General features: G+C 40.3%; 1 protein-coding gene and 1 long non-coding RNA gene across 3 annotated transcripts; one reads left to right on the top strand and one right to left on the bottom strand.

Moving 5' to 3' along the window:
- Positions 1-1,126: 1,126 nt before the first annotated feature.
- On the top strand, positions 1,127-20,521 carry LOC103452952 (uncharacterized). 2 transcript variants are annotated; one of them, XM_070809325.1, is made up of 27 exons: positions 1,127-1,556; positions 1,660-1,819; positions 1,981-2,073; positions 2,151-2,256; positions 2,341-2,509; positions 3,347-3,521; positions 12,708-12,836; positions 12,969-13,526; positions 13,610-14,239; positions 14,520-14,588; positions 15,154-15,270; positions 15,357-15,602; positions 15,722-15,769; positions 15,856-15,993; positions 16,092-16,256; positions 16,376-16,438; positions 16,545-16,652; positions 16,729-16,812; positions 16,928-16,975; positions 17,619-17,693; positions 18,358-18,441; positions 18,527-18,607; positions 18,692-18,763; positions 19,294-19,338; positions 19,418-19,501; positions 19,773-19,876; positions 19,965-20,521. In XM_070809325.1, exons 1-27 carry the CDS (start codon positions 1,336-1,338, stop codon positions 20,365-20,367), a joined length of 4,275 nt encoding a protein of 1,424 aa, XP_070665426.1. In that variant the 5' UTR covers positions 1,127-1,335; the 3' UTR covers positions 20,368-20,521. The 2 variants fall into 2 exon arrangements, with proteins under 2 accessions (XP_070665426.1, XP_028945484.2); XM_029089651.2 differs by having other exon boundaries at positions 1,148-1,556; positions 18,346-18,441.
- Positions 20,522-20,663: 142 nt separating this feature from the next.
- LOC108175136 (uncharacterized) lies at positions 20,664-21,968 on the bottom strand. Its single transcript, XR_011573782.1, has 2 exons — positions 21,605-21,968; positions 20,664-21,010 (listed from the first exon to the last, which is right to left on the bottom strand). It is a non-coding gene; the product is annotated as an uncharacterized lncRNA (long non-coding RNA).
- Positions 21,969-24,985: the final 3,017 nt, after the last annotated feature.

The following is a 24,985-nucleotide window of genomic DNA, read 5'->3' on the forward strand; positions in this document are numbered from 1 at the left end:
AAAACGCTGAGAGTCATTTTAAGCACATTCAAACGAACTCTTAATTAGATGATATTTTACTAAAAATTTGTTTCAAAAATATTTTTATCAAAAACGTTTTAAAAAAGCACTTTTAATGGAACCGTTAATATTAGGTGTGATTTTCTTCCCCAAGTGGTGAATTGGGCTGGAGTGTTTGACTCCCAATTCTATGCAGGATAAGGTTCGGGTTTGAGTTTGGATCATCGGCCCCAGTTTGAGTTTGGAGTTTGGGTCAACGGCCCAGTCCTAGTTCTACGAAGTTTCAACAGCCGTGGTGTTGCTAATTAGGTGGATAATTTGAAGTTCGAGTTCTGAGAAGTTTTAATAGCCGTGGTCCGTGGTGTTACTAATTAGATGGATAATTTCATGTGTTGATTTAATTGTCACATTAAAAAATCTCTCGAAAATTTAATCTTGAAAATCAGAATTTTAGTTATGAGAATTCTTCACTAGTTGGTTTTGGACTTCAAGAATTCAATTGGAGAAAGGGGAAAAGACAAACGAATGCAAAGTAAGAAGTAATTTATAAAATACTACGTTTGAAATGTTTTTCTTATTATAATTTTATGTTATAGAACAAGAAACAAAAGATAAAGTGACAAATCATTTTCCTCCCTTAAAAGGAAATGTGGATGCAAGTGTGGAAGATTGTTGTGCAAGGCATGTAAGTGGTTGATCCTAGTAAAATCCGTATATATAAAAAAGATATACCCTAAAGAACATAAGTTGCGAGAAGGAGAATTCTAACTTAGATACAAAATACAGCACATAAACCTAACCTAATTCACGTTTGCAAATATATAAATTAAATACAATGCTTGACCTTAACAAAAAAATATGTTAATTTTTAGCTTCATTTTCCTATTGGCTTAATTACCTTTTAACCTCTTGAAATTCAACTCGAGTCTTGTTTATTTCTTAAAATTCAACAATTTAAAAAAACTCAACTTGCATCTCACTTTCATCTCTGCAATCAAAATGCGTACAAAGCCATTCAAAATCCGTATAAAGCTATTAACATGTCTCAAACAATATGTTTTATTTATAGCTCGAAAAAAAATTTAAATGGGATTTTTTAACGAACTTTGATGGTAAAAAACAGAGTAAGATACGTGCGAAAGTTTCAGGGAGTTAAATTAAAAGTGAAACTCGACATACTCCTCTGCCCGTCCGCGGTCACGAGCCGCGAATTTGTACTCTCCGCTTCATACTTCCCACCCTTTTTCCTCTCTCTATGCGCGGACCAGATATTAATCCCACCATCTCACCGTCTCGACTGTGAGAAAAAAAATAATTAGGGTTTTCGTTTCTGCAATGGTGGGGATGATGATGACCGCCAATTCCCACGAAAGGCTCGCGGGTCTCATGGACTCCGCCATCTTCGCCGCCGATATTCCCTCGAAGCTCGACCGCTTGCGCCAATCGAAGCAGGATTTGGTCCGGCAACAGGACCCTGATTTGCTCTCCGAACTCCTCCCTCGCTTCTTCGAGCTTCAGTCCGACCGGTTCAGCCCGGTCCGAAAATTTGCCACTGAGTGCGTTTTTGTCAAACCCTAGTTTGTACTAGTTTAATTTTTATTTTTGAGTTTATTGTAGCGTGATTAATTGAGAAATTTCCCTTTTGTTTTCGAAATGTAGAATGCTTGGCGAAATTGGATTGATGCACGTAGAACTGTTGCCAGACATTGTACCCTCGTTAATTGATGTTTTGAGTGATGAAACCCCGGCAGTTGCTCGACAGGCGATCACTAGCGGGAGTAATTTATTTCGTTGCGTTCTCGAAAAGGTTTCGATTCAGGTAATTCTATTGGTTGAACTTGAACGTTGTGTAATGCTTACCAACGGTGTTTTTGATGCTACTGTGGGAATTCATGTTACATTTTATGGTTAAGTATTGACTATGTAAATCCAAGTTGAGTTTGTAGTAATCGACACCCTTATTACTGGTTAACCTTTCAGGGTCTACATGCTAGTGAATTGGACAGTTCGCTCGAGTCAGCTTGGGCATGTGTGTTAAAGCTGAAGGATGAAATATATTCTATAGCTTTTCGGGTAAGAAATGATTCTTTTAACAATAACATGTGATCGGATTTTCATTGATGTCTAATTCACTGTATCATGCTTACCAGCCGGGAAGTGGGGGAGTAAGGTTGCGAGCACTGAAATTTGTTGAGTCAGTCATTCTTCTTTATACTCCTGATCCTAATGGCTCCCCAGGCCCCCCTGCTCTTGAAGGTAATAAAATTTGTCTCTGTTCTTCAGGTTCAGAACTGAAATGGTTTGTTTTTTGCTTATCAAGAATGCTTGTCCGCTTTGTAGGGGACTTAGTGGAATTTAATGTATCTTGGCTTCGTGGTGGGCATCCTCTGCTCAATGTTGGAGATTTGTCAATTGAGGCTAGTAAAAGTTTGGGTTTATTGCTTGATCAACTTAGGTTCCCAACTGTGAAATCGCTTGGTAACTTAGTGATCGTTGTGCTTATTAACAGGTATCTTGGCTTTCTTGGGTCATATTCAATTTTCTAGCAATTTTGATGTTACATGTTACTCCATAGAGTCCTTGTATCCTAAATTTAAATGCTGATAAGGTTTAGATGACTCTCTGTAATTTAAAACTAGTTTTGAAGATTTAATATTTGTAAACCATCTCTGGAGCTCAAAAGAAGGTGTTCTCCATGAAAAAAGTAACAACAACAACAAAGCCTTATCCCACTAAGTGGGGTCCATAAAAAAAGTAGAAGGTGTAAAAATTGTTCTCACTTTACAAACACTGCCTCTCAATAATAGGAGGAAGTGCATGTTGTAAGGGAATTTCCTTTTCATTTCCGCTCCTTTTTCACGAGGGTTTGTTAACAAAAAAGTTTAAACATACCCTATGCATGAACCTAGGTCATGGGTGTTGATAAGTGATAACTATGTCTCCTGATATCACACAGTTACCCCATGAGATGATGTTTAAATTTATAAAGGATTGTTCTTTGAGTGGCGTGATGACCTATATGTTGGGTATATGTCAACTTATAAAGGAGTTAAGTGGTTGATTGTTATGTACAAGAGGACTGTATTTTAGGATCATAGGTAGGGTGAAGATAATAGTGACAGCAGTAGGGTTATGCAAATTTCGAGGACAAAATATCCTCGAAGGAGAGTAGATTGTGATGTCCAATATTCTTTTGTAAAAAAATAGTAAATTATAAATATAGTATTTATTGGGTGGGAGCTTCCTTGTATTTTTTTTTTGGGTACAATTGTAACCATTTGTGTCTGCTTGCTTACATTTTACTGCAAGTTTCTTATTCTTTATTTTATATGACATGTCTTGCCAGTCTTTCAGCAATTGCAAGGAAGAGGCCTGCATTCTATGGTCGCATTTTGCCTGTATTACTTGGATTTGATCCCTCAAGCAATGTCATTAACGGGGTACATGTTTCTGGGCCACGTCATGCCTTAAAAAATGCCTTCCTCACCTGCTTAAAATGTACACACCAGGGTGCTGCACCGGTATGTTGTTTGATATCATTCTATACTAAAAACCTTAAGACTTTTGTTGTGTAAAATGTTCTTGATATACCTGTGGTTGTGGTACCAGTTACTTATGAATAAGGCAGTGAAAGTTAATGAATAATTGCTCAAAAATGCTTGATAACATGTGGCTATGAAGATCATTAGGTTCCAGTGTGTAAAGGAATAATTGTTTTGACAAATGATAGTTGCTCTCTCTTTCAGTAAGGATGTTGTTACAATTGAAGAACTTTCTACAAAACATGAAAATGTGCCTGCCATGATATTGTTATTGAGTGCGCACTGTCCGACAATGGATTGTAGATAAACCCCATAGAATTTTCCCTTTGCTTGTCCCGTTCGGTGGAGCTGCTATCGATCATTGGAAACCAATTGTTCTATTCCATTTCAGACTGTTCGGTAACTTGGTACAAAATATCCATAGGAATTCTAGTTTGGAAACCTATCTGGTAATTGGTTTGACATTTGTCTTCTCCATCGTCCTCTGTAGGTATTTGTGGTGGTGGGTTGGTGGCGGTTGATTTGGGTTGGGGGAGTCCATATCCACGAGAGAGAGAGATAGAGAGAGGATCTGGGTGTTCTTGAGTTTCAGCTTAGGTGAAATTCTTGATGGTATTTTGGTGCAAGTGCAGAGCTTTCTGAATATAAGAAATACACCAGAACAACTACCATCACATGTTTCAGTGCCTCACATTACGACAATTTCTGTTTAACTTGTTTCCTTTGTTCAATAAACCAAAACCAGAGTCTACTGGAACACCCTACTAAAATCGCCCACCAGATCTGGACCTAAATCTCCTCGCCAATTAGTCCAACCTGTCTACAGCTGGAGGCCTGCGCCAGGTTGACCCAGATTTGGAGCCAAGAGGTTTGTCGTCGGTTCAAAGAGAGAATGGGAGAGAAAGGCGGGGATTGAGAGAGGGATGAAGGGAGAAAAGAGAGAGGAAGAGCAAGATGCATGCAGGAAAGTGGTGGGGTGAGGCCATCGTCCTCCTTTCTAGCTTGTACTTTTTAATACCAAGCTTCGGCTCAAGATTAGATGATGGGGTTTAGTGAGGCGCAAAGCCTCTCTTAATCCATGTTAGTCTCATTATTGCAGTCCTTGACCATACCAAACATAGGACTGTTATTTAAGCCTGTCCCTCTTAAGGAGGTGTAACAAACAGGGCCTTACTCTATAAAACTTTAGCTTTTTAGAAGATTGATATGAACGGTTTGCACATGTATGTTCAACATTTTATAACAAAAGAGGGAAAAGCTTTCTATCACCATCTTATTTAGTTTAGCAATGGATCAGTGATAGTGAATATTGATTAGTGTTTACCCAAAAGATTTCCAACCTAAAGGAATTATCAGACAAACTCTTTCAGTAAAGGTTACAACAACAACAACAACAAAGCCTTTTCCCACTAAGTGGGGTCGGCTATATGAATCCTAGAACGCAATTGCGCTCGGTTTTGTGTCATGTCCTCCGTTAGATCCAAGTACTTAAGTCTTTTCTTAGAGTCTCTTCCAAAGTTTTCCTAGGTCTTCCTCTACCCCTTCGGCCCTGAACCTCTGTCCCGTAGTCACATCTTCGAACCGGAGCGTCAGTCGGCCTTCTTTGCACATGTCCAAATCACCGGAGCCGATTTTCTCTCATCTTTCCTACAATTTCGGCTACTCCTACTTTACCTCGGATATCCTCATTCCCAATCTTATCCTTTCTCGTGTGCCCACACATCCCACGAAGCATCCTCATCTCCGCTACACCCATTTTGTGTACGTGTTGATGCTTCACCGCCCAACATTCTGTGCCATACAACATCGCTGGCCTTATTGCCGTCCTATAAAATTTTCCCTTGAGCTTCAGTGGCCTACGACGGTCACACAACACGCCGGATGCACTCTTACACTTCATCCATCCAGCTCGTATTCTATGGTTGAGATCTCCATCTAATTCTCCGTTCTCTTGCAAGATAGATCCTAGGTAGCGAAAACGGTCGCTTTTTGTGATCTTCACTAGATTGCTCCGGTCATTAGTGTGGATAAGTATATAAATGGATAGAGATAGAAAAGCAAACACAAGATGTACGTGGTTCACCCAGATTGGCTACGTCCACGGAATAGAAGAGTTCTCATTAATTGTGAAGGGTTTACACAAGTACATAGGTTCAAGCTCTCCTTTAGTGAGTACAAGTGAATGATTTAGTACAAATGACATTAGGAAATATTGTGGGAGAATGATCTCGTAATCACGAAACTTCTAAGTATCGGAGTGTGGTGTCGTCTTGACTTGCCTTATCTGTCTCATAGGTAGATGTGGCATCTTCTCTGGAAGTACTCTTCCTCCATCCAGGGGGTGGTATCTTTAACTGGTGGAGATGCACAAGGTAATGTATCAATTTCACTTGAAGCTTACTTGTAGTTTCAGGCTTGGTCAAGCGCGATACAAACCATGTAGTAGGAGTCCCCCAAGTCGCCGAGCTAGGGGGTCTGCTGAAAGAGGTGACAGACAAGGTAAGCAATCAGAGCTCCGACTGATTGTTCACCTTCTCCCCATCTTGCAGCAGCATGAAGGATAAAGAGAAGAAAAATGAGAAGAGATGATATGAGATACTTTTGCTTTTGAAGAAGTAACTTTCCACAGGCTTATTCTTGAACTGAGCTGGAGGGTTTTCTGGTTTCCTCCAGAATATAAGGCCGACTGAAGAATTTGAGGGTCAAAACAAGTCCATCAAATCTAGAGTACGTTCAACCCTGCTGATATGGGATACTTTTGCTTTTGACAGAGTAATGGATGTATCGGCACGTGTGCTGTTACGCTTGTCTCCACATGCTTCCTTGTATCCTTCGCACTTGCCCTATCTGTCCCTCAAGCAGATGCGGAATCTTCCCTGGAAACATAAGATGTTGAAGATGAGTACTCGAGAGCAATGCCAGGTAAGTAATCAGGTAAGGGGTTCCAGGCAGTCAGTTCCTGGCTGGAAGCTTGATTCCAAGTGCTGACTGATTGCTCTCTTTCTCCTTGTCTTGCAGGTAAAAACAAGGCCAAAGGAAAAGACAGGGAAAAAGCATGATATGGGATACTCTTGCTTTTAACCCTGATGATATGAGATATTCTTGCTCTAGTATAGCTTGTTTGCAGAGGTATTATCGGGGGGAAAGAAAGCTGAATATTTCGAAAGGCTTCGTTGGGAGTGCCCTCTCAGATATGATGAAGGGTTGAGCATTTTTGCAGGTCTGCCTGTCCGTTGGGGATGGAGGTCGACATATATAGGAGTCTCCCTAACAACAAGTAGTAATGCTATTCCTTTACCCTGCTTGGTCATAGCACGGTAGTGGGAGTTGCCAGTTTCACATGTTTTAACTCTGTCAGAGCACTTTGAAAAAGTGGTCTGTGGTATCTGGCTCTCGAGATTCGGAGAACGATGCCTCTTCGATTTTTGAGAAAGCAATCATGCTGGGGGTCTGGCTCTCGAGATTCGGAGAGCAGTGTCTCTTCGATTTTTGAGGAAGTAATCATGTTGGGAGTCTGGCTCTCGAGATTCGGAGGGCGGTGCCTATTCGATTTTGGAGCAAGCAATCTTGTTGGGAGTGTTGTCTCGAATGTGAGTAAAGGTTGGGCATGTTTGCTAGTCTACCTTGCCACGAAGCACAAAGGTTGACACACAGGGACTTTCCAATTATCCAGCAATGGTACTGTTCCTTTACCCTCTCTTCGATTTTGAGAAAGTAGTCATGTTGGGAGTCTGGCTCTCGAGATTTAGAAGACGGTGCCTCTTCGATATCCAGCAGTGGTACTGTTCCTTTACCCTTGTGGGTAATAATATGGTAGCTAGACCTTCAAAATTTATGTGTCTAAACTTTGTTAGTGCTGTTTCTTTGCTATTCTTTTACCTTTCTTGGTCAGAGCGATGTAGTGGGAGCTGCAAGCTTCACGTGCTCAACTTTGGCAGAGAACTTTGGCAAAGTCATCTGTGGTACCCATGAGCTATTGTTGCGTGTGGGAAGTGGATGATTGAACAGTAAGATTCATGTGCTTTCTACTTCACCAGAAGTCTGCGACAGAATGCCCATAATTTCTGCAAAGCTGAGTGTGCGTGTGACAGGTGCTGACAAGGCTAGAAAAGTAGGTGCCTCTTCGATTTCTGAGATCGGCCCTCGTGGTCTCTGAGCAGCCCAACTTTTGAGAAAGCGAGCGCCTCTTCGATTGATTCGGAGAACGATGCCTCATCGATTTTTGAGAAGGCAATCATGCTGGGGGTCTGGCTCTCGAGATTCGAGGAGCAGTGTCTTCGATTTTTGAGAAAGTAATCATGTTGGGAGTCTGGCTCTCGAGATTCGGAGGGCGGTGCCTCTTCGATTTTGGAGCAAGCAATCTTGTTAGGAGTGTTTTCTCGAATGTGAGTAAAGGTTGGGCATGTTTGCTAGTCTACCTTGCCACGAAGCACAGAGGTTGCCACACAGGGACTTTCCAATTATCCAGCAATGGTACTGTTCCTTTACCCTCTCTTCGATTTTTAAGAAAGTAGTCATGTTGGGAGTCTGGCTCTCGAGATTCGGAGGACGGTGCCTCTTCGATTTTGGAGCAAGCAATCTTATTGGGAGTGTTTTCTCGAATGTGAGTAAAGGTTGGGCATGTTTGCTAGTCTACCTTGCCACGAAGCACAGAGGTTGACACACAGGGACTTTCCAATTATCCAGCAGTGGTACTGTTCCTTTACCCTTGTGGGTAATAATATGGTAGCTAGACCTTCAAAATTTATGGGTCTAAACTTTGTTAGTGCTGTTTCTTTGCTATTTTTTTACCCTTCTTGGTTACAGCGATGTAGTGGGAGCTGCAAGCTTCACGTGCTCGACTTTGGCAGAGAACTTTGGCAAAGTTATCTGTGGTACCCATGAGCTATTGTTGCGTGTGGGAAGTGGGTGATTGAACAGTAAGATTCATGTGTTTTCTACTTCCCCAGAAGTCTTCGACAGAATGCTCATAATTTCCGCAAAGCTGAGTGTGCGTGTGACAGGTGCTGACAAGGCTGGAAAAGTAGGTGCCTCTTCGATTTCTGAGATCGGCCCTCGTGGTCTCTGGGGAGCCCAGTTTTTGAGAAAGCGAGCGCCTCTTCGATTTCTGAGATCGGCCTTCGTGGTCTTTGAGCAGCCCAACTTTTGAGAAAGCAAACGCCTCTTCGATTTCTGAGATCAACCCTCGTGATCTCTAAGCAGCCCAGCTTTTGAGAAAGCAAACGCCTCTTCGATTTCTGAGCAGGCGCCTCTTCGATTTCTGAAGCTCCGTCGAGTGCAGATTTTTATAGGGGCTGGCATTAAGTTCCAAAGCACACTTGAATCTCCACCAGTAGATGCTTCATTCTTGCACTTCTAAGATCTTGATTTGTCCGACCTCTTCTCTCTTCAACACCTTTGAAAATGTCTGGCCCCTCCGACCGTCGTTTTGACTTGAACCTTGTTGAAGAGGCAGCCCCGCCTTCTCCAGACAACATATGACGCCCATCCTTCGTCTCCCCTACTGGTCCTCTTACCGTTGGGGATTCCGTGATGAAGAATGATATGACCGCTGCGGTGGTGGCCAGCAACCTTCTCACTCCCAAAGATAACAGACTACTTTCCAAACGGTCTGATGAGTTAGCTGTTAAGAATTCGCTGGCTCTCAGTGTTCAGTGTGCAGGTTCTGTGTCTAATATGGCCCAACGCCTATTTGCTCGAACCCGCCAAGTTGAATCATTGGCGGCTGAAGTGATGAGTCTCAAACAGGAGATTAGAGGGCTCAAGCATGAGAATAAACAGTTGCACCGGCTCGCACATGACTATGCTACAAACATGAAGAGGAAGCTTGACCAGATGAAGGAAACTGATGGTCAGGTTTTACTTGATCATCAGAGATTTGTGGGTTTGTTCCAAAGGCATTTATTGCCTTCGTCTTCTGGGGCTGTACCGCGTAATGAAGCTCCAAATGATCAACCTCTGATGCCTCCTCCTTCTAGGGTTCTGTCCATTACTGAGGCTCCAAATGATCCCCCTCCGGTGCCTTCTCTTTCTGGGGCTCTACCGACTGCTGAGACTTCTCCTAAGCAACCTTTGTGAAGGCTCCCTCTTGTGTGTTTATTTTGACTCATGTATATGTATATATTTGTAGCTTATCGGGGATATCAATAAATAAGCTTTCCTTCATTTCAACGTATTGTGTTAAATACACCAAAGCCTTCTTCGCTAAGTTCTTTGAATTTTCTTTTGTTGAAGCTTGTATGTTGAAGCTTTCTGAGTGGAGCATGTAGGTTGGGGTAGTGTTCCCTTAATTTCCCGAGTGAAGAAAACTTCTCGGTTGGAGACTTGGAAAATCCAAGTCACTGAGTGGGATCGGCTATATGAATCTTAGAACGCCATTGTGCTCGATCCTGTGTCATGTCCTTCGTTAAATCCAAGTACTCTAAGTCTTTTCTTAGAGTCTCTTCCAAAGTTTTCCTAGGTCTTCCTCTACCCCTTCGGCCCTGAACCTCTGTCCCATAGTCGCATCTTCTAATCGGAGCGTCAGTAGGCCTTCTTTGCACATGTCCAAACCACCGTAACCGATTTTCTCTCATCTTTCCTTCAATTTCGGCTACTCCTACTTTACCCCGGATATCCTCATTCCTAATCTTATCCTTTCTCGTGTGCCCACACATCCAACGAAGCATCCTCATCTCCGCTACACCCATTTTGTGTACGTGTTGATGTTTCACCGCCCAACATTCTGTGCCATACAGCATCGCCGGCCTTATTGCCGTCCTATAAAATTTTCCCTTGAGCTTCAGTGGCATACGGCGGTCACACAACACGCCGGATGCACTCTTCCACTTCATCCATCCAGCTTGTATTCTATGGTTGAGATCTCCATCTAATTCTCCGTTCTTTTGCAAGATAGATCCTAGGTAACGAAAACGGTCGCTCTTTGGTATTTCTTGATCTCCGATCCTCACCCCTAACTCGTTTTGACCTCCATTTGCACTGAACTTGCACTCCATATATTCTGTCTTTGATCGGCTTAGGCGAAGACCTTTAGATTCCAACACTTCTCTCCAAAGGTTAAGCTTTGCATTTACCCCTTCCTGAGTTTCATCTATCAACACTATATCGTCTGCGAAAAGCATACACCAAGGAATATCATCTTGAATATGTCCTGTTAACTCATCCATTACCAACGCAAAAAGGTAAGGACTTAAGGATGAGCCTTGATGTAATCCTACAGTTATGGGAAAGCTTTCGGTTTGTCCTTCATGAGTTCTTACGGCAGTCTTTGCTCCTTCATACATATCCTTTATAGCTTGGATATATGCTACTCGTACTCCTTTCTTCTCTAAAATCCTCCAAAGAATGTCTCTTGGGACCCTATCATACGCTTTTTCCAAATCTATAAAGACCATGTGTAAAACCTTTTTCCCATCTCTATATCTTTCCATCAATCTTCGTAAGAGATAGATTGCCTCCATGGTTGAGCGCCCTGGCATGAACCCGAATTGGTTGTCCGAAACCCGTGTCTCTTGCCTCAATCTATGCTCAATGACTCTCTCCCAGAGCTTCATTGTATGACTCATTAGCTTAATACCCCTATAGTTCATGCAATTTTGTACGTCGCCCTTATTCTTGTAGATAGGCACCAAAGTGCTCGTTCGCCACTCATTTGGCATCTTCTTCGTTTTCAAAATCCTATTGAAAAGGTCAGTGAGCCATGTTATACCTGTCTCTCCCAAAAGTTTCCACACTTCGATTGGTATATCGTCTGGGCCTATTGCTTTTTTATGCTTCATCTTCTTCAAAGCTACAACCACTTCTTCCTTCCGGATTCGCCGATAAAAAGAGTAGTTTCTACACTCTTCTGAGTTACTCAACTCCCCTAAAGAAGCACTCATTTCATGTCCTTCATTGAAAAGATTATGAAAATAACCTCTCCATCTGTCTTTAACCGCATTCTCTGTAGCAAGAACCTTTCCATCCTCATCCTTGATGCACCTCACTTGGTTTAGGTCCCTTGTCTTCTTTTCCCTTGCTCTAGATAGTTTATAGATATCCAACTCTCCTTCTTTGGTACCTAGTCGTTTATACATATCGTCGTAAGCCGCTAACTTAGCTTCTCTGACAGCTTTCTTCGCCTCTTGCTTCGCTTTTCTATACCTTTCACCATTTTCATCGGTCCTCTCCTTGTATAAGGCTTTACAACATTCCTTCTTAGCCTTCACCTTTGTTTGTACCTCCTCATTCCACCACCAAGATTCCTTTTGGTGTGGGGCAAAGCCCTTGGACTCTCCTAATACCTCTTTTGCTACTTTTCGGATACAACTAGCCATGGAATCCCACATTTGGCTAGCTTCCCCCTCTCTATCCCACACACATTGGGTGATTACCTTCTCTTTGAAAATGGCTTGTTTTTCTTCTTTTAGATTCCACCATCTAGTCCTTGGGCACTTCCAAGTCTTGTTCTTTTGTCTTACTCTTTTGATATGTACATCCATCACCAACAAGCGATGTTGATTAGCCACGCTCTCTCCTGGTATAACTTTGCAATCCTTACAAGTTATACGATCCCCTTTCCTCATTAGAAGAAAATCTATTTGTGTTTTTGACGACCCACTCTTGTAGGTGATCACATGTTCTTCTCTCTTCTTAAAGAAGGTGTTGGCTAAGAAGAGATCATATGCCATTGCAAAATCCAAGATAGCTTCCCCATCCTCGTTTCTCTCCCCAAAACCATGGCCACCATGAAAACCTCCATAGTTGCCTGTCTCCCTGCCCACGTGTCCATTTAAATCTCCTCCTATAAATAACTTCTCCGTCTGAGCAATTCCTTGCACCAAGTCTCCAAGATCTTCCCAAAATTTCTCCTTCGAACTCGTATCCAACCCTACTTGAGGTGCGTACGCACTAATCACATTGATAACTTCTTGTCCTATTACAATCTTGATTGCCATGATTCTATCTCCTACCCTCTTGACATCTACAACATCTTGTACCAAGGTCTTGTCCACGATGATGCCAACACCGTTTCTCGTTCTATTTTCTTTTCAGAAAAAAAAAAAGGTTTCATTATTCTCATTATCTGTTGAAATACCACACTGTTTGTTTTCTTGAATCTGGTTTCTCCTTTGTGTGATTTACTTTAGTATAAAGAATCTGAATAATGGAGTTTGCATTCTGCAGTGGCGGGATCGTTTGGTTGGTGCGTTGAGAAAGATGCAAGCTGGAGGGTTGGTAGAGCTAGCCACCCAGCAAGAATGCAAGATTAATGGAAGTGTGGAAGACGGGCTAGATGATTCTCTAGTTACTAAGGTATCCTTCCTATTTTATATTACATTGGATCTGTAGAGATACAAAAAGTGGATGCTCTTGCAAAAGTACACATTGGGCCATTGGCATACATGTATCTTGAAGCGTCTTGAACATGAGCTTAATGTTTTGCAGGAAGAGAAGCCAACTATTACAATAACTAATGCTGTGCAAAGTAGTTTTGGGAAGAAACGGTTAGGAGCACTTGATGGTAGTGATCTTGCAGTGGATCAAGATGTATCAGGAAAGCGTGCCAAATCGACATCTAGTTTCTCTGGGGATTCGGCTAAAGAGGTAGGAAGGAATGTTTCTGCGTCTCTAGATGATGTTTCTTCAAGTGGAACTACCACTTCTAGAGGAGACGGTGATAATGGACCTGTGCAGCAACTTGTTGCTATGTTTGGTGCATTGGTTGCTCAAGGTGAAAAAGCTGTTGGTTCTTTGGAAATTCTTATCTCAAGTATCTCTGCTGACTTGCTAGCAGAGGTAGTGATGGCTAATATGTGCAACCTTCCACCCAATCTTCTTGGAGATGAAGGAGATGAATCTCTGATGAACATGCATATAGTCGGCGGTGATTCTCGAGTTAAATATCCACCATCATTTATTGCTGATGTTCTTTCACTTACAAGTACTTTCCCTCCTATAGCTGCACTCCTAGATGCTCATCAGTCAGTGTCCAGTGATATAGTGGTACAGTTTTCTATTCTCATTTTGGTTTTCACCCCCTTTTTCCCCTTATTTTTCTTGAATTGCAATGTTTATGGTAATTGCAGAAATCCGAACAGGAGGAAGAACAGGTACCAGATGTAGTTGATAGCGGTGTTGCATCTACTGGCATGGATTATGTTTTTGGAGATGAAACTGCCATCTTACCTATGCGTTTACCAGCTTCATCTGAAATGGAGCATGGTTGCCCATCACTTCCATCTGATCATGATATGGAATATCTTGAGAGTGAAATACCTGGACTGGATTCTGCTTGTAATAGTGGATCAGAACCCATCATTGCATCCTCATCAACCTTAATGGATGTAGAAGATGCAAGCCAAGAGCAAGTTACCAGTGTTAAGGTAGAAAATGCATGCCAAGAGCAAGTTACCAGTATGGGTCAAAGGACTCCACTTAATCTACTTCCATCACTATCAACTGATAAGTCTGAGGAGCTTAGTCCACGAGCAGCTGTTGCAGATGTCAGTGTGCTTTCTTCGACAGCAACTTCAGTTGGGTTGTCCCATCATCTTGTCCTGCCCAAGATGTCGGCACCGGTTGTTATCCTTTCTGATGAAGAGAAGGATTGGTTGCAGCAGTTGGCTTTTACTCGCATCATCGAGGCATACAAGCAAATAGCCGTTGCAGGAGGTTCCCAAATACGATGTTCTCTCCTTATAAGTTTAGGAGTTGAGGTAGTAATTCAAGCTTCTTATATGTGGCTAATTGTAATTTGCGCCGGCTGTAATTGTTGTTCCTTGTTTCAATCCTAGTTATTGTTTTTTCAGATATTTATTTATTTTATTCTTAAGCCCCTTTTAGTTTTTCTTTCTTTGTTTTTGGTGTTACGGGTAGCGGCTGAATCTAGGCATTCTTAGTGGAGGCTAACTGTATGATGTCATTTTCTTAATTTCGATGAAAACTTTCTCAGTGCTGTGGTTTCTTACAGAACCAAAATTTGATTTATCTTTGTAGTTCCCTTTGGAGTTAGACCCATGGAAACTGCTGCAGAAGCATATCTTGGCAGATTATACGAATAATGAGGTATGTGAACGGGTTTTGGTGATTTTAGGATATAGTTGTATTTTTTTCTCTATCATGTTAATTTGATACATACAAGAATGCACTTTTGGTTTATTACAATTGAAAACTCAGTTTGAGTCTTTTGGACACAATGGGTGGTGAAAAGGATGATCTGTTTTATGGAAGTTTGAAATTTTTTGATTGTTTGAGGAGTGGAGTTAATAATTCCCTTTGAATAGATGTATGCTACTCAGGTATGTATTGGAATTTAGATGGCTTCCATTTCAGTTACGTGTTTCGATTGTAGAAATTTTAAGAACTATATATACCTGGTAACATTACCAGATGTTAGTGCAAAGTGTCTCACGTTCTTGGAATAATACCATCTGTAATAAATTACCGTATTTTATGGATACTGGGATGAAATTCATTTCTGTTGCAGATACTCATCCAAATATTTTTAATAGATATTAAATTAGTAATAGATATTAGTTGTTAAAGAAAAAGGATGGTAGTTGTTTAACTATGTGTTCTTGTGATTCTCTGGCATATATAATAACTGACAGTGACTCTGGAATCTCTTCAGGGACACGAGTTGACATTGCGTGTCCTATACAGGTTATTTGGAGAGGCAGAAGAGGAACGCGATTTCTTTTCTTCGACAACTGCTACTTCTGTATATGAAATGTTCCTTTCAACTGCGGTGTGCTTTTATCTCTATATTATTAACCATCTTTTTTCTTTACAAATGTCGAAGAACATTTTATAATATCTTTCATTTCATTGCAGGTGGATACACTTAGAGATTCTTTTCCACCATCGGACAAGTCATTAAGCAGATTGCTTGGTGAGGTTCCTTATTTACCAGATTCAGTTTTGAAATTCTTGGAGTGCATGTGCTCACCTGGAAACTGCGACAAAACCGAGAAGGAAACACAAGGTGGGGATCGAGTGACTCAAGGTCTTAGCATTGTCTGGAGCCTGATTTTGCTAAGGCCTCCTCTCCGAGATCCATGCTTAAAAATTGCTTTACAGGTTCTTTCCTTTATCCCTACGTTACTCCCATTTCTGAAATTCCTCTATACCATTCGGTGTTAAAGAATTTTTCTTTTTCCTTTATTTCATCTGACTGTGTTCTATTTTTCCTCTGGAAGAGTGCAGTCCATCATCTGGAGGAAGTGCGCATGAAGGCTATACGTCTGGTACTTATTCACAACTTGCTATTAGCTCAACAAATTAACTGTATGGTTCTAACTTTGTTTGCATTATGGGTTGCTTTGTCTAACAGGTTGCAAACAAGCTTTATCCTCTGTCATTTATTGCCCAACGAATAGAAGATTTCGCTATTGAAAAGTTGCTTTCTCTAAAAAGTTGTGATGCAACTGAAAAGATAGATGCTGAAGGATCGAAATATGAATTACAGAAGGTTCTAATCTTTGCATTGTCGATGTGGGGTTTCTATCAAATATATTTTGTATTGTTGTTATGAATCAGAGAGTTAACATTTAAATGGTTTTCCCTCAGGATTCTGATTCAGAAAAACATTCCAATGAACCTCCATCAGTGAGTGGTAACAGTAAAGATATCTCCTCTGATAATCATCAGTCATTCAGTTCTCAAAATGTGTCGTCCCTCTCAATTGCTGAGGCCCAGCGGTGTTTGTCATTGTATTTTGCTCTTTGTACAAAGGTGTTACTTTATCTTATTATCAAACGCTGAGTTGCTTTTAATGTCCATTAATTAATTATTAAAATATTCAATATTATTTTTATTGAAGTTAACATGATTGGTAAAACCTCAATTGGCAGAAGCATTCCCTTTTTCGCCAAATATTTGTTGTTTACGGAAGCGCATCAAAGGCCATCAAGCAGGTTTAGTTCTTTTTAATTGTATATTGATGTAGAAATTAGCATAGGGCTTGCTACTCCTTCCCCATGAGGATGTTTTTCTTCTCATCAGTTATATGGGGCAGTGCAGGCGGTTCAACGCCAAATTCCAATACTTGTACGAACTATGGGATCATCACCAAATCTTCTTGAAATTATTTCTGATCCTCCAACTGGAAGCGAGAATCTCCTGATGCAGGTTTGTAATAACAACATTACAGTTTTGTCAGTACCATCCAATAACAAATAACATCTCTTCTGTTTAATGGAATCAGGTTTTACATACCCTGACGGATGGAACAGTTCCCTCTCAAGAACTGATTTTTACTGTTAGAAAGCTATATGATTCAAAACTGAAGGTACGTTTATCATTTCTGTATGACAGTTGAAATTAAATGACACTGTTAGCTTATATATGGTTTATTTTTTCTTTGGAAAATTAGCTTATATATTGTTGTTTATGAATGATTACAGGATATAGAGATTCTTATTCCAATATTACCCTTTCTGCCTAAAGATGAGGTTCCATCCCTTTCACTGTCTTTTCATAATAGCACTACCATGTGATGTGTGTGTTTATGTTTCTTGTTACATGCCTTTCTTGTTATAATATTTGAGAGTGGCTGAGGGTACTACACTATTCCATCAACTACATTTTGTGCTCTTTTGAAATAGCGTAAACTGTTTTTCTTCTTGGGTTAATATTGATAGGAAAGATAAATGATGGACTGGAAGAGACGAACAAGGTTTCTGTGTATGATAGAAATAATGCTGAAGCTACAAGAAAGCGATTACAAATTTATTCATGAATCTTAACTCTTGTCAATGAATATCAGTTAAATTAAAGGAATATACTATAAAATGCTTTAGCGTTGATGCCCATAAAGGTGCCAATAACATGCTTCTCTCCTGTAGAATTTAACTTACTCATCATCGAAGGTTATGTTATTTCTCTCTATCCACAATCCAAATAACTGCCACAATAGTAGATCTTAGTACTTTAAACGCAATTTGCTATCTTGTACTTGGTATATTATGGATGAACCTTTCCAGCTCTTGTTACTTGCATTTGATTCTTTAGACTTAGAATGTTTCATACTGATTTTAAGTCAGTTGGCTCTTTATTATTTTGGTGTTAATGATCTAATAAGCTTTCTTTTTTAAGGTTTTGCTTATATTTCCCCAACTTATGAATCTTCAACTGGATAAGTTCCAAGCAGCACTAGCTCGCATACTACAGGTATCTATGTTTCCTTGTTAGTTCTTGGCAATTTATGAATTCTAAGTGTAAGACTGTTCTGTTTCATATGGGTCATTAGTTATTACAGACAATATGAGAAGATAATGCCATAATCTTTCAATGATCCTTGTCATTTTCTGATACAATTGTGACCTCAAATCTTTTATACTATTGCTTCCCATGCCCCACTTTGTGATAAATTATTTGTAAGACCCTATTATCAGTTATAATTCCATTCGTGAATGTGCATGCTATCAGATATTTCAAAGCTCCTTTGTTACAAATTTTATGCATCATTCTTTGACGTGTTCCAGACCCTGCGTAAAGCGGGAGCCTTGTGCACTGGGTACGACCTTTTTTTTTATTCTTTGACGTGTTCCACAGAACCGAGCGCAATGACGTTTTAGGATTCATATAGCCGACCCCACTTAGTGGGAAAAGGCTTTGTTGTTGTATTCTTTGATGTGTTCATGATGGTTTCTTTCTTTTCATTTATTCGCACATGTTTCTCTACAGACAAGAGACTTGCTCACCCAATCTAGAGACATACATTTTTAATCCTTCAGATGTTTTCACATGTAAATTTTGCTATTAATATGCTTGCGAAATACTTCTATTATTCGTTGCTTGATCTTTAATCAACCTTGCACAGGGATCATCCCAGTCTGGTCCTCTTCTGGCTCCAGCTGAAATCTTGATTGCTATCCACGGAATTGATCCCGACAGAGATGGAATTCCACTAAAGAAGGCATGTCATCTTTTTTTTTTCTTGGTTGGAAATCTCTCTGAGTGGCAATAATGAATGGTTGAATAATATTTTTTTTGGTGAGCAGGTCACAGATGCATGCAATGCCTGCTTTGAGCAGAGGCAGATATTCACCCAACAAGTTCTTGCCAAAGTTTTGAATCAGTTGGTTTGTACCATTAGATATTTCCTTATCTTTCTTTTTCACCGCTTTCAAGCAGAACTTAAAGATGATCAAGCTTCCTACTTGCAGGTTGAGCAGATTCCTCTTCCTTTACTGTTTATGCGTACTGTATTACAAGCCATAGGTGCCTTTCCTGCACTGGTAAGATCTGAATAAATCGTTATAAACTTAAACTGATGTAGGACAAGAAGGAAAATACATGCATTTAGTACTTTCTTTGGACTATGATTACTGATGTTTGTTTAACATGTGAGATGCATGCTGTAAATTGTTGAGAATTGAGGAAAAATAGGAAAATTCAAGGAACAGCATGGAAATATTACAATAAATGGATAGAAATTACCGGCATCACACTAGTGCGATTCTTGGTAGGAATCACTCCTTTACACAAGGAGCGCCTAGGCAAGTTGGACCACAACAATCCTACGGCAAATCGTATGCTGCTGAGAAATTCAATCATATTCATCTCCCCCTCGTTAAATGTAATTGGTCTGACTGATATGTTGTCATCATAACTTATAGACAGAAAAAGTTATCTATTAATTAAATAAACTACGAGTTCGAGTAGTGCAGCTGATTTTGCTTTTAGGGATAATAAACTGCTTTTTGGGGAATAAGAAACTATAACATCTGTTACTGACTTGGCAAGTTTTTGTCAATAAATAACATAGGTGGATTTTATAATGGAGATCCTGTCTCGGCTTGTGAGCAAGCAGGTAAGTTTTCAGTTTCTTAATTTTGTTTCTATTCATTTATTACGTGTGGCGTGTTTATGTGACTGATGGCATGTTGTAGATATGGAAATACCCGAAGTTGTGGGTGGGATTCTTAAAGTGTACGTTCTTGACAAAACCTCAGTCATTTGCCGTGCTGCTTCAGGTGTGTCTTTGCTTTCAACAGTGTTGCTTCTTTATCCTTGCAATCTTTTATCACTACTTTTTGCACTAGAAGCCCGATTTTGTGATTCTCTTTGGCGATCTTCTAAATGGATAATAAACAGCACGCTCATTGGACTATTTTGCTCACTAGAGGGAAGAAAATCTGAAGTTAATATACAATGAAATTGTTTATCCTAAATAATCTATTTGGACTTTGAAACAAGTGTTCTTCACATCTGTATGAGCTGATGGTATATAATTTATTGTCTCAGCTACCTCCAGCACAGCTAGAAAACGCACTGAAGAGAACTGCAGCTCTGAAAGGACCGTTGGTTGCTCATGCTAGTCAACCAGACATCCGATCTTCCCTTCCAAGGTGAATGAAAATTCCTTTTGTCTCATTTGACATTAAAGATCTCTAGAATGGGGAGGGTCAGCTCTGATGTTTGGATTTTTTTTTTCAGGTCGATATTGGTAGTTTTGGGAATTGTTTCCGATTCTCCGGCACAAACAAGTCAGTCTCAAGCCGCGGCACAGACAAGTCAGTCTCAAGCTGCGGCACAGACAAGTCAGTCTCACGCCGCAGCACAGACAAGTCAGTCTCAGGCTGTGGCACAGGCAAGTCAGTTTCAGGCCGAGGAACATACAAGTCAGTCTCAGGCTGCGGCACAGACAAGTCAGTTTCAGGCCGAGGCACATACAAGTCAGTCTCAGGCCGAGGCACAGACAAGTCAGTCTCAAGCCGAGGCACAAACAAGTCAGTCTCAGACCGAGGCACAGTCAAGTCAGTCCCAGGCTGGGGAGGCAAGCAACTCGGAAAAGGAAGCAGTCACAGAGAAACCAAAGGAGTCATCTAGTGCTAGTTGAACTTCAGATGGGGGATACCGCAATAGTTCCGAACTCATAGCCATGTAAAACAGATTTACCGCTTTCTTAGAATAGTTACAGTAAGAGAGATGCATAATAGGCAACATTCAATTGTGTACCAAAGTTCTTTCGCTCATAAATGCGTTTCCTACAAGTCCAAGTGCTTATTCATAAAGCGGTTCCGTGACCTTGAAGCCCTTTTCAAGTTTAACTGTTGACTCTAGTGATAGTTAGAAAGCACTTCTATGAACCTTGAAGCACTTGTTAAGTTACACTCTGAAACATATTTTAAAGCAGTCCAAAACCGGCCCTAAGTTTATGTTGCAGTATTATCTTAAAAGCCTCGTTAAAACAAAACTATCAAATCAAGAGATTACATGCTAACATTACACTGTCGATGAACCAAACTATTTTCATAAGACGGCCGTCGTAATATATTCCGAGGTCAAATTTGTTGGCCTTGGAAGCAGTATGACGAAACGGATTTGGCCGGAACCTGCAGAATTTTCATTTACATGTCTGAAGATAGACATTCTATCTCAAACCACTTCATCCCAGCTTCCGTTGCTCGAGCGCGAACAATTGCAGGCACACTTCATGTCTCATAAGCACACACTAGAGTCTCATCCAAATCAAGAACCACCTCCATTACAAAATCCATTAGTAATCAAAACCCGTCACCCGGAAAAAAACTAGCATATTCATGTCATTTGAACCAAGTGTTGTCAAATTTGTCCGCCAAGCATAAACTTCAACCTTAACAACTCGCAAAATTATACCATACAATCCTAAAAGTTCCAACCTTTATGTTTAATTAACAAAATCCAATCACTTAAATTCTAGCAGTAAATCCAAAGGAAAAAAAATTAACACCACCAAGGGGATGCTTGTTTGGAAGTGCTTTTAAAATGACGGAAAACGTTTTTAGTAAAATTGATTTTGGATTATCCACTTGGATTTTTACTAGAATTGGTTCCGTAATTTTAAAATTACTTCCAAACTCTATTTCGCTTTAAATAAAAATTTCATTTTTTTGCAAATAACCCAGATTTTTTATATTTTTTTTATAAAGCAAAGCGAATAATCCAGATTGTGATTTCGCATAATTAACTACATCCGAGCATATTTCAGTTGAATAATTACTCCAGAAAGAAAAAGGCCAAAAAAATCAACTTCCAACAGTAAAAACTAACAACTGTGATAATAAATCTAGGAGATGGAGACTGAAGAAGCGCACCGTGAGCTTTTCGACTGGGCGACCATCCACGACGCCGTTTTCGACGTGGGCGGAGGACGACAAGTCGTTGAGAGGGACTTCGGCGACTGGCAGAGGCCTGAAAGCAGGAGAAGAAGAGGAAGAAATGCAGGACAGCAGGTGAGGAAGGCAAGGCGCGCCTCTCAGGATCTGAAGAATAATCTGGTAGAAGAAGCCCACCCAGTTCACGAGACCCCGCCATGCTTGAAGGGTCATCGGCACGTACACTTCGGCGGCGGCGGCCTGGCCCATCGGCGTCATAGCAGCATCCCAACTCCGACCGGTGACTGAATGCGATTCTAGCTTAAAGAGGCAATGATGATGGACCTTTTCCTTTTACCTCGACAAACTATGGCTGCTTCGTATATTTCATTTTTTATTAAGTTTTGACCAGTTTTATTAGTTTTTCTTTTCCAATTTTTTGGGAGAGAGACGAAATGACATTGGGTGAAATGGCGAATATTCTTACCAACTAATCTATAAGCCATTTATAAATTATTATTATTTAAGTAGAATGCAGCTCTACGCAAGTAAATTATTCTTCGGCCAACGAGTCCTCGAAGAAACCAAGCATCTTTTACTTTAGTGGGTCGTGACTCTGATTTTTCAGAATTTAAGAGTCTTTCTTCGTAATCTTTAAGGTGGAGTTTGTTTGCCCTCGTTAAGTGAGACTGGACTAACTATTAGTCTAGTCCTGTTTTTGTTGTTGCACGGGACTAATGTTAATGAGACTAGTTGGGATTAACCTAGACTAAGGATGTTGCTAGAGGTTCTTAGCGAGAGTCCCCAAAAACCATAGGACTAGCTAAGAGCCCTCTCTGCTCTCTGTTTCACGAGACGTCAACCACATCGTTCCCGCTCTCCCTCTTACACCACCAAACAACCACCACCCTCTCCCCCCTCGCCTTGAACCCACAATCACGAGACCTCAAATTTGCCCATCCCCGAGATGCTTTATCGCCGAGCTCATTGCCGAGAGGCAACACTTCTCTACTTAGTTCCTCGGCTTCATCGACTCCCAATCTTGGTCTCCTAAAACCATTTTCAAACACAGATCTAACGGACATGCAACGCTTCGCCATACAGCTTTTGTATTCGATCTCTCCTCTTTTGATTCGTTGTAGGTATTTTGGTCATTCACTCATAACTCCACCAAACTGCTCCTGGAGAAGAATCAGTCACCACCATGTTTCTCCTGGACTGCTTCTACGGGTTGTGGCAGAGTAAGGCCAAGATTATATTTCTGGGTTTGGATGGCAATTGGGATGATCTGGGGACTGGGTTGCCTTGGACGGAGAAAAAGATGGGGAGGGAGAGAATAGCAAAATGGGGAATTGTTATGAAAAAAAAAAAGGAGTATACTGATAATATAAATTAAATAATATAATATTAATATATAGAGTAAATAATATAGCATGAAGATTTGTAAATTATTATGTATTTTAGTCCGACACTGCACCAAACGCTTCACTAAGTCAGTCCAGCTTAGTCCCTGAAGCTAATCCAGTCCGAGATAGTCCAGTGCAACAAACGCACCCTAAGTGTTTTTTTCTTTTCATTTTGTATTGTAATCTAAAAGCATTAAATCTCGTTGTTGTTATGATCTCGCTTTCAACAAATAGGTTCTCATGGTACTTTGAATGTTTTGTTTTAATACAACTTACTATTTAGATGTTGAAAGTAATTAAACATGCTACTTTGAATGTTTTGTTTTAATACACCTTCTAGTCTTCTACTTTGTAATATGTTTTGAATGGAAATAACCACTTAAAAAAACAAATCATTGGTTTTTTTTTATAACTATTGTCTACGATGGTTATATGTACTTAATACAATTATTATATAACAATTAGATATAATTAATAAAAATATGTATTTAATAATAATTTTCTTACTACAATTACCATATAACTGTTGAAATAATAATTGTATTAAATACATGTAAGTATTGTAGCCCGGTTGCTAACACAGAGTTAGCCGATGCTCATTCCCCAGATATCGTCATTACTTCTTCTTCGGGAAAAGAAGTTCACGACCCGTAGGCTTTCTACCTCCACGCAGCATTGCTCCATCAGGCTTTCGCCCATTGCGAAAAATTCCCCATCGCTGCCTCCCGTAGAAGTCTGGGTTGGGGGTTATAGTCGATGTTGATTCATCATTTTTAACTTTTCTAATTCAAAATTGAACATAAAACTTTGGTTTCATTCGGATCCTTTATGGAAGATGTATAAATTCCTATACTTAGACATGAATGAAAAAAAAAATCCACCAATAACATCTATTGTCAACTTTTTTGTCTATATGTATTCGGAACAACTCGTTTTCTAAACGATTCCTATAAAAAAGAGGGGGATTATTGTAGACATCGAAATTTCGTAAATAAATGTTGACCGGTAAATCAAAGTGTCAATGCTCATGTATTACATAAATTTTACACGTAGCGTGTGATTTAACGAAAATTGAAATGAGTTGGAAAAGTCATCAAATAGGACACGTGTCAACACCTGGCAAAAACGACTTATTTCATCTGGAATATTATATTCAAAATTAGGCCTTGGAAATTTCTATAAATACAAGCCTATTTCATTCATTTAAAGGAACCAATTCATATTACACCTTGAAGCTTTGAAGCTCTGAAACTCCGAAGCTCTCAAGCATCCAGGTTCCCGAAGAATCAAGAAAGCTCTCTTCGTTCTTCGTTCATCGTTCATCCAAGATCAAGCCCCAACGGCCCTTTGGATCAACAATCATCCACCAATTCAAGATCAAGCCCCGACGGCCCTTGAAGAAAGCACCATCGTTCATCATCCGTTCATCCAAGATCAAGCCCCAACGGCCCTTTGGATCAACAACGTCGACAAATCCACACACATCCAACCGTTCTTCAAGATTAAGCCCAAAAGCCCTTGAAGATCTGTTCATCACTGTTTCTTCAAGATCAAGCCCAAAAGCCCTTGAAGATCCGCTCATCACCGTTATTCAAGATCAAGCCTCAAACGGCCCTTGAAGAAACATTCATCCTCAAAATCAAGCCCCAACGGCTCCTTGAAGATCCGCTCAAATCCACCTTCAAAGATCAAGCCCACGGCCTTTTGAAGAAACTTCCAAACAGTTCATCCAAGATCAAGCCCCGACGGCCCTTGGATCAACGAAACATCCATAAATCAACACCTTACGGAGATCGAATCAGAGGATCAAATTTGAGAGAGATTGTAACCCAAAATCATCAAAATACAAATATTTATTTTGTGCACGTTGTTCTTGTCTCTTTCGTTTCAGGAATTTCCGTGTTCACAAATTGGCACGCCCGGTGGGACAATCTCTGCCTCTCATCTCTTTCTCCGTTCAAGAAATTCAAGCGCA

This window comes from Malus domestica, chromosome 12, assembly GCF_042453785.1.
Source record: "Malus domestica chromosome 12, GDT2T_hap1".
NCBI lineage: Eukaryota > Viridiplantae > Streptophyta > Magnoliopsida > Rosales > Rosaceae > Malus > Malus domestica.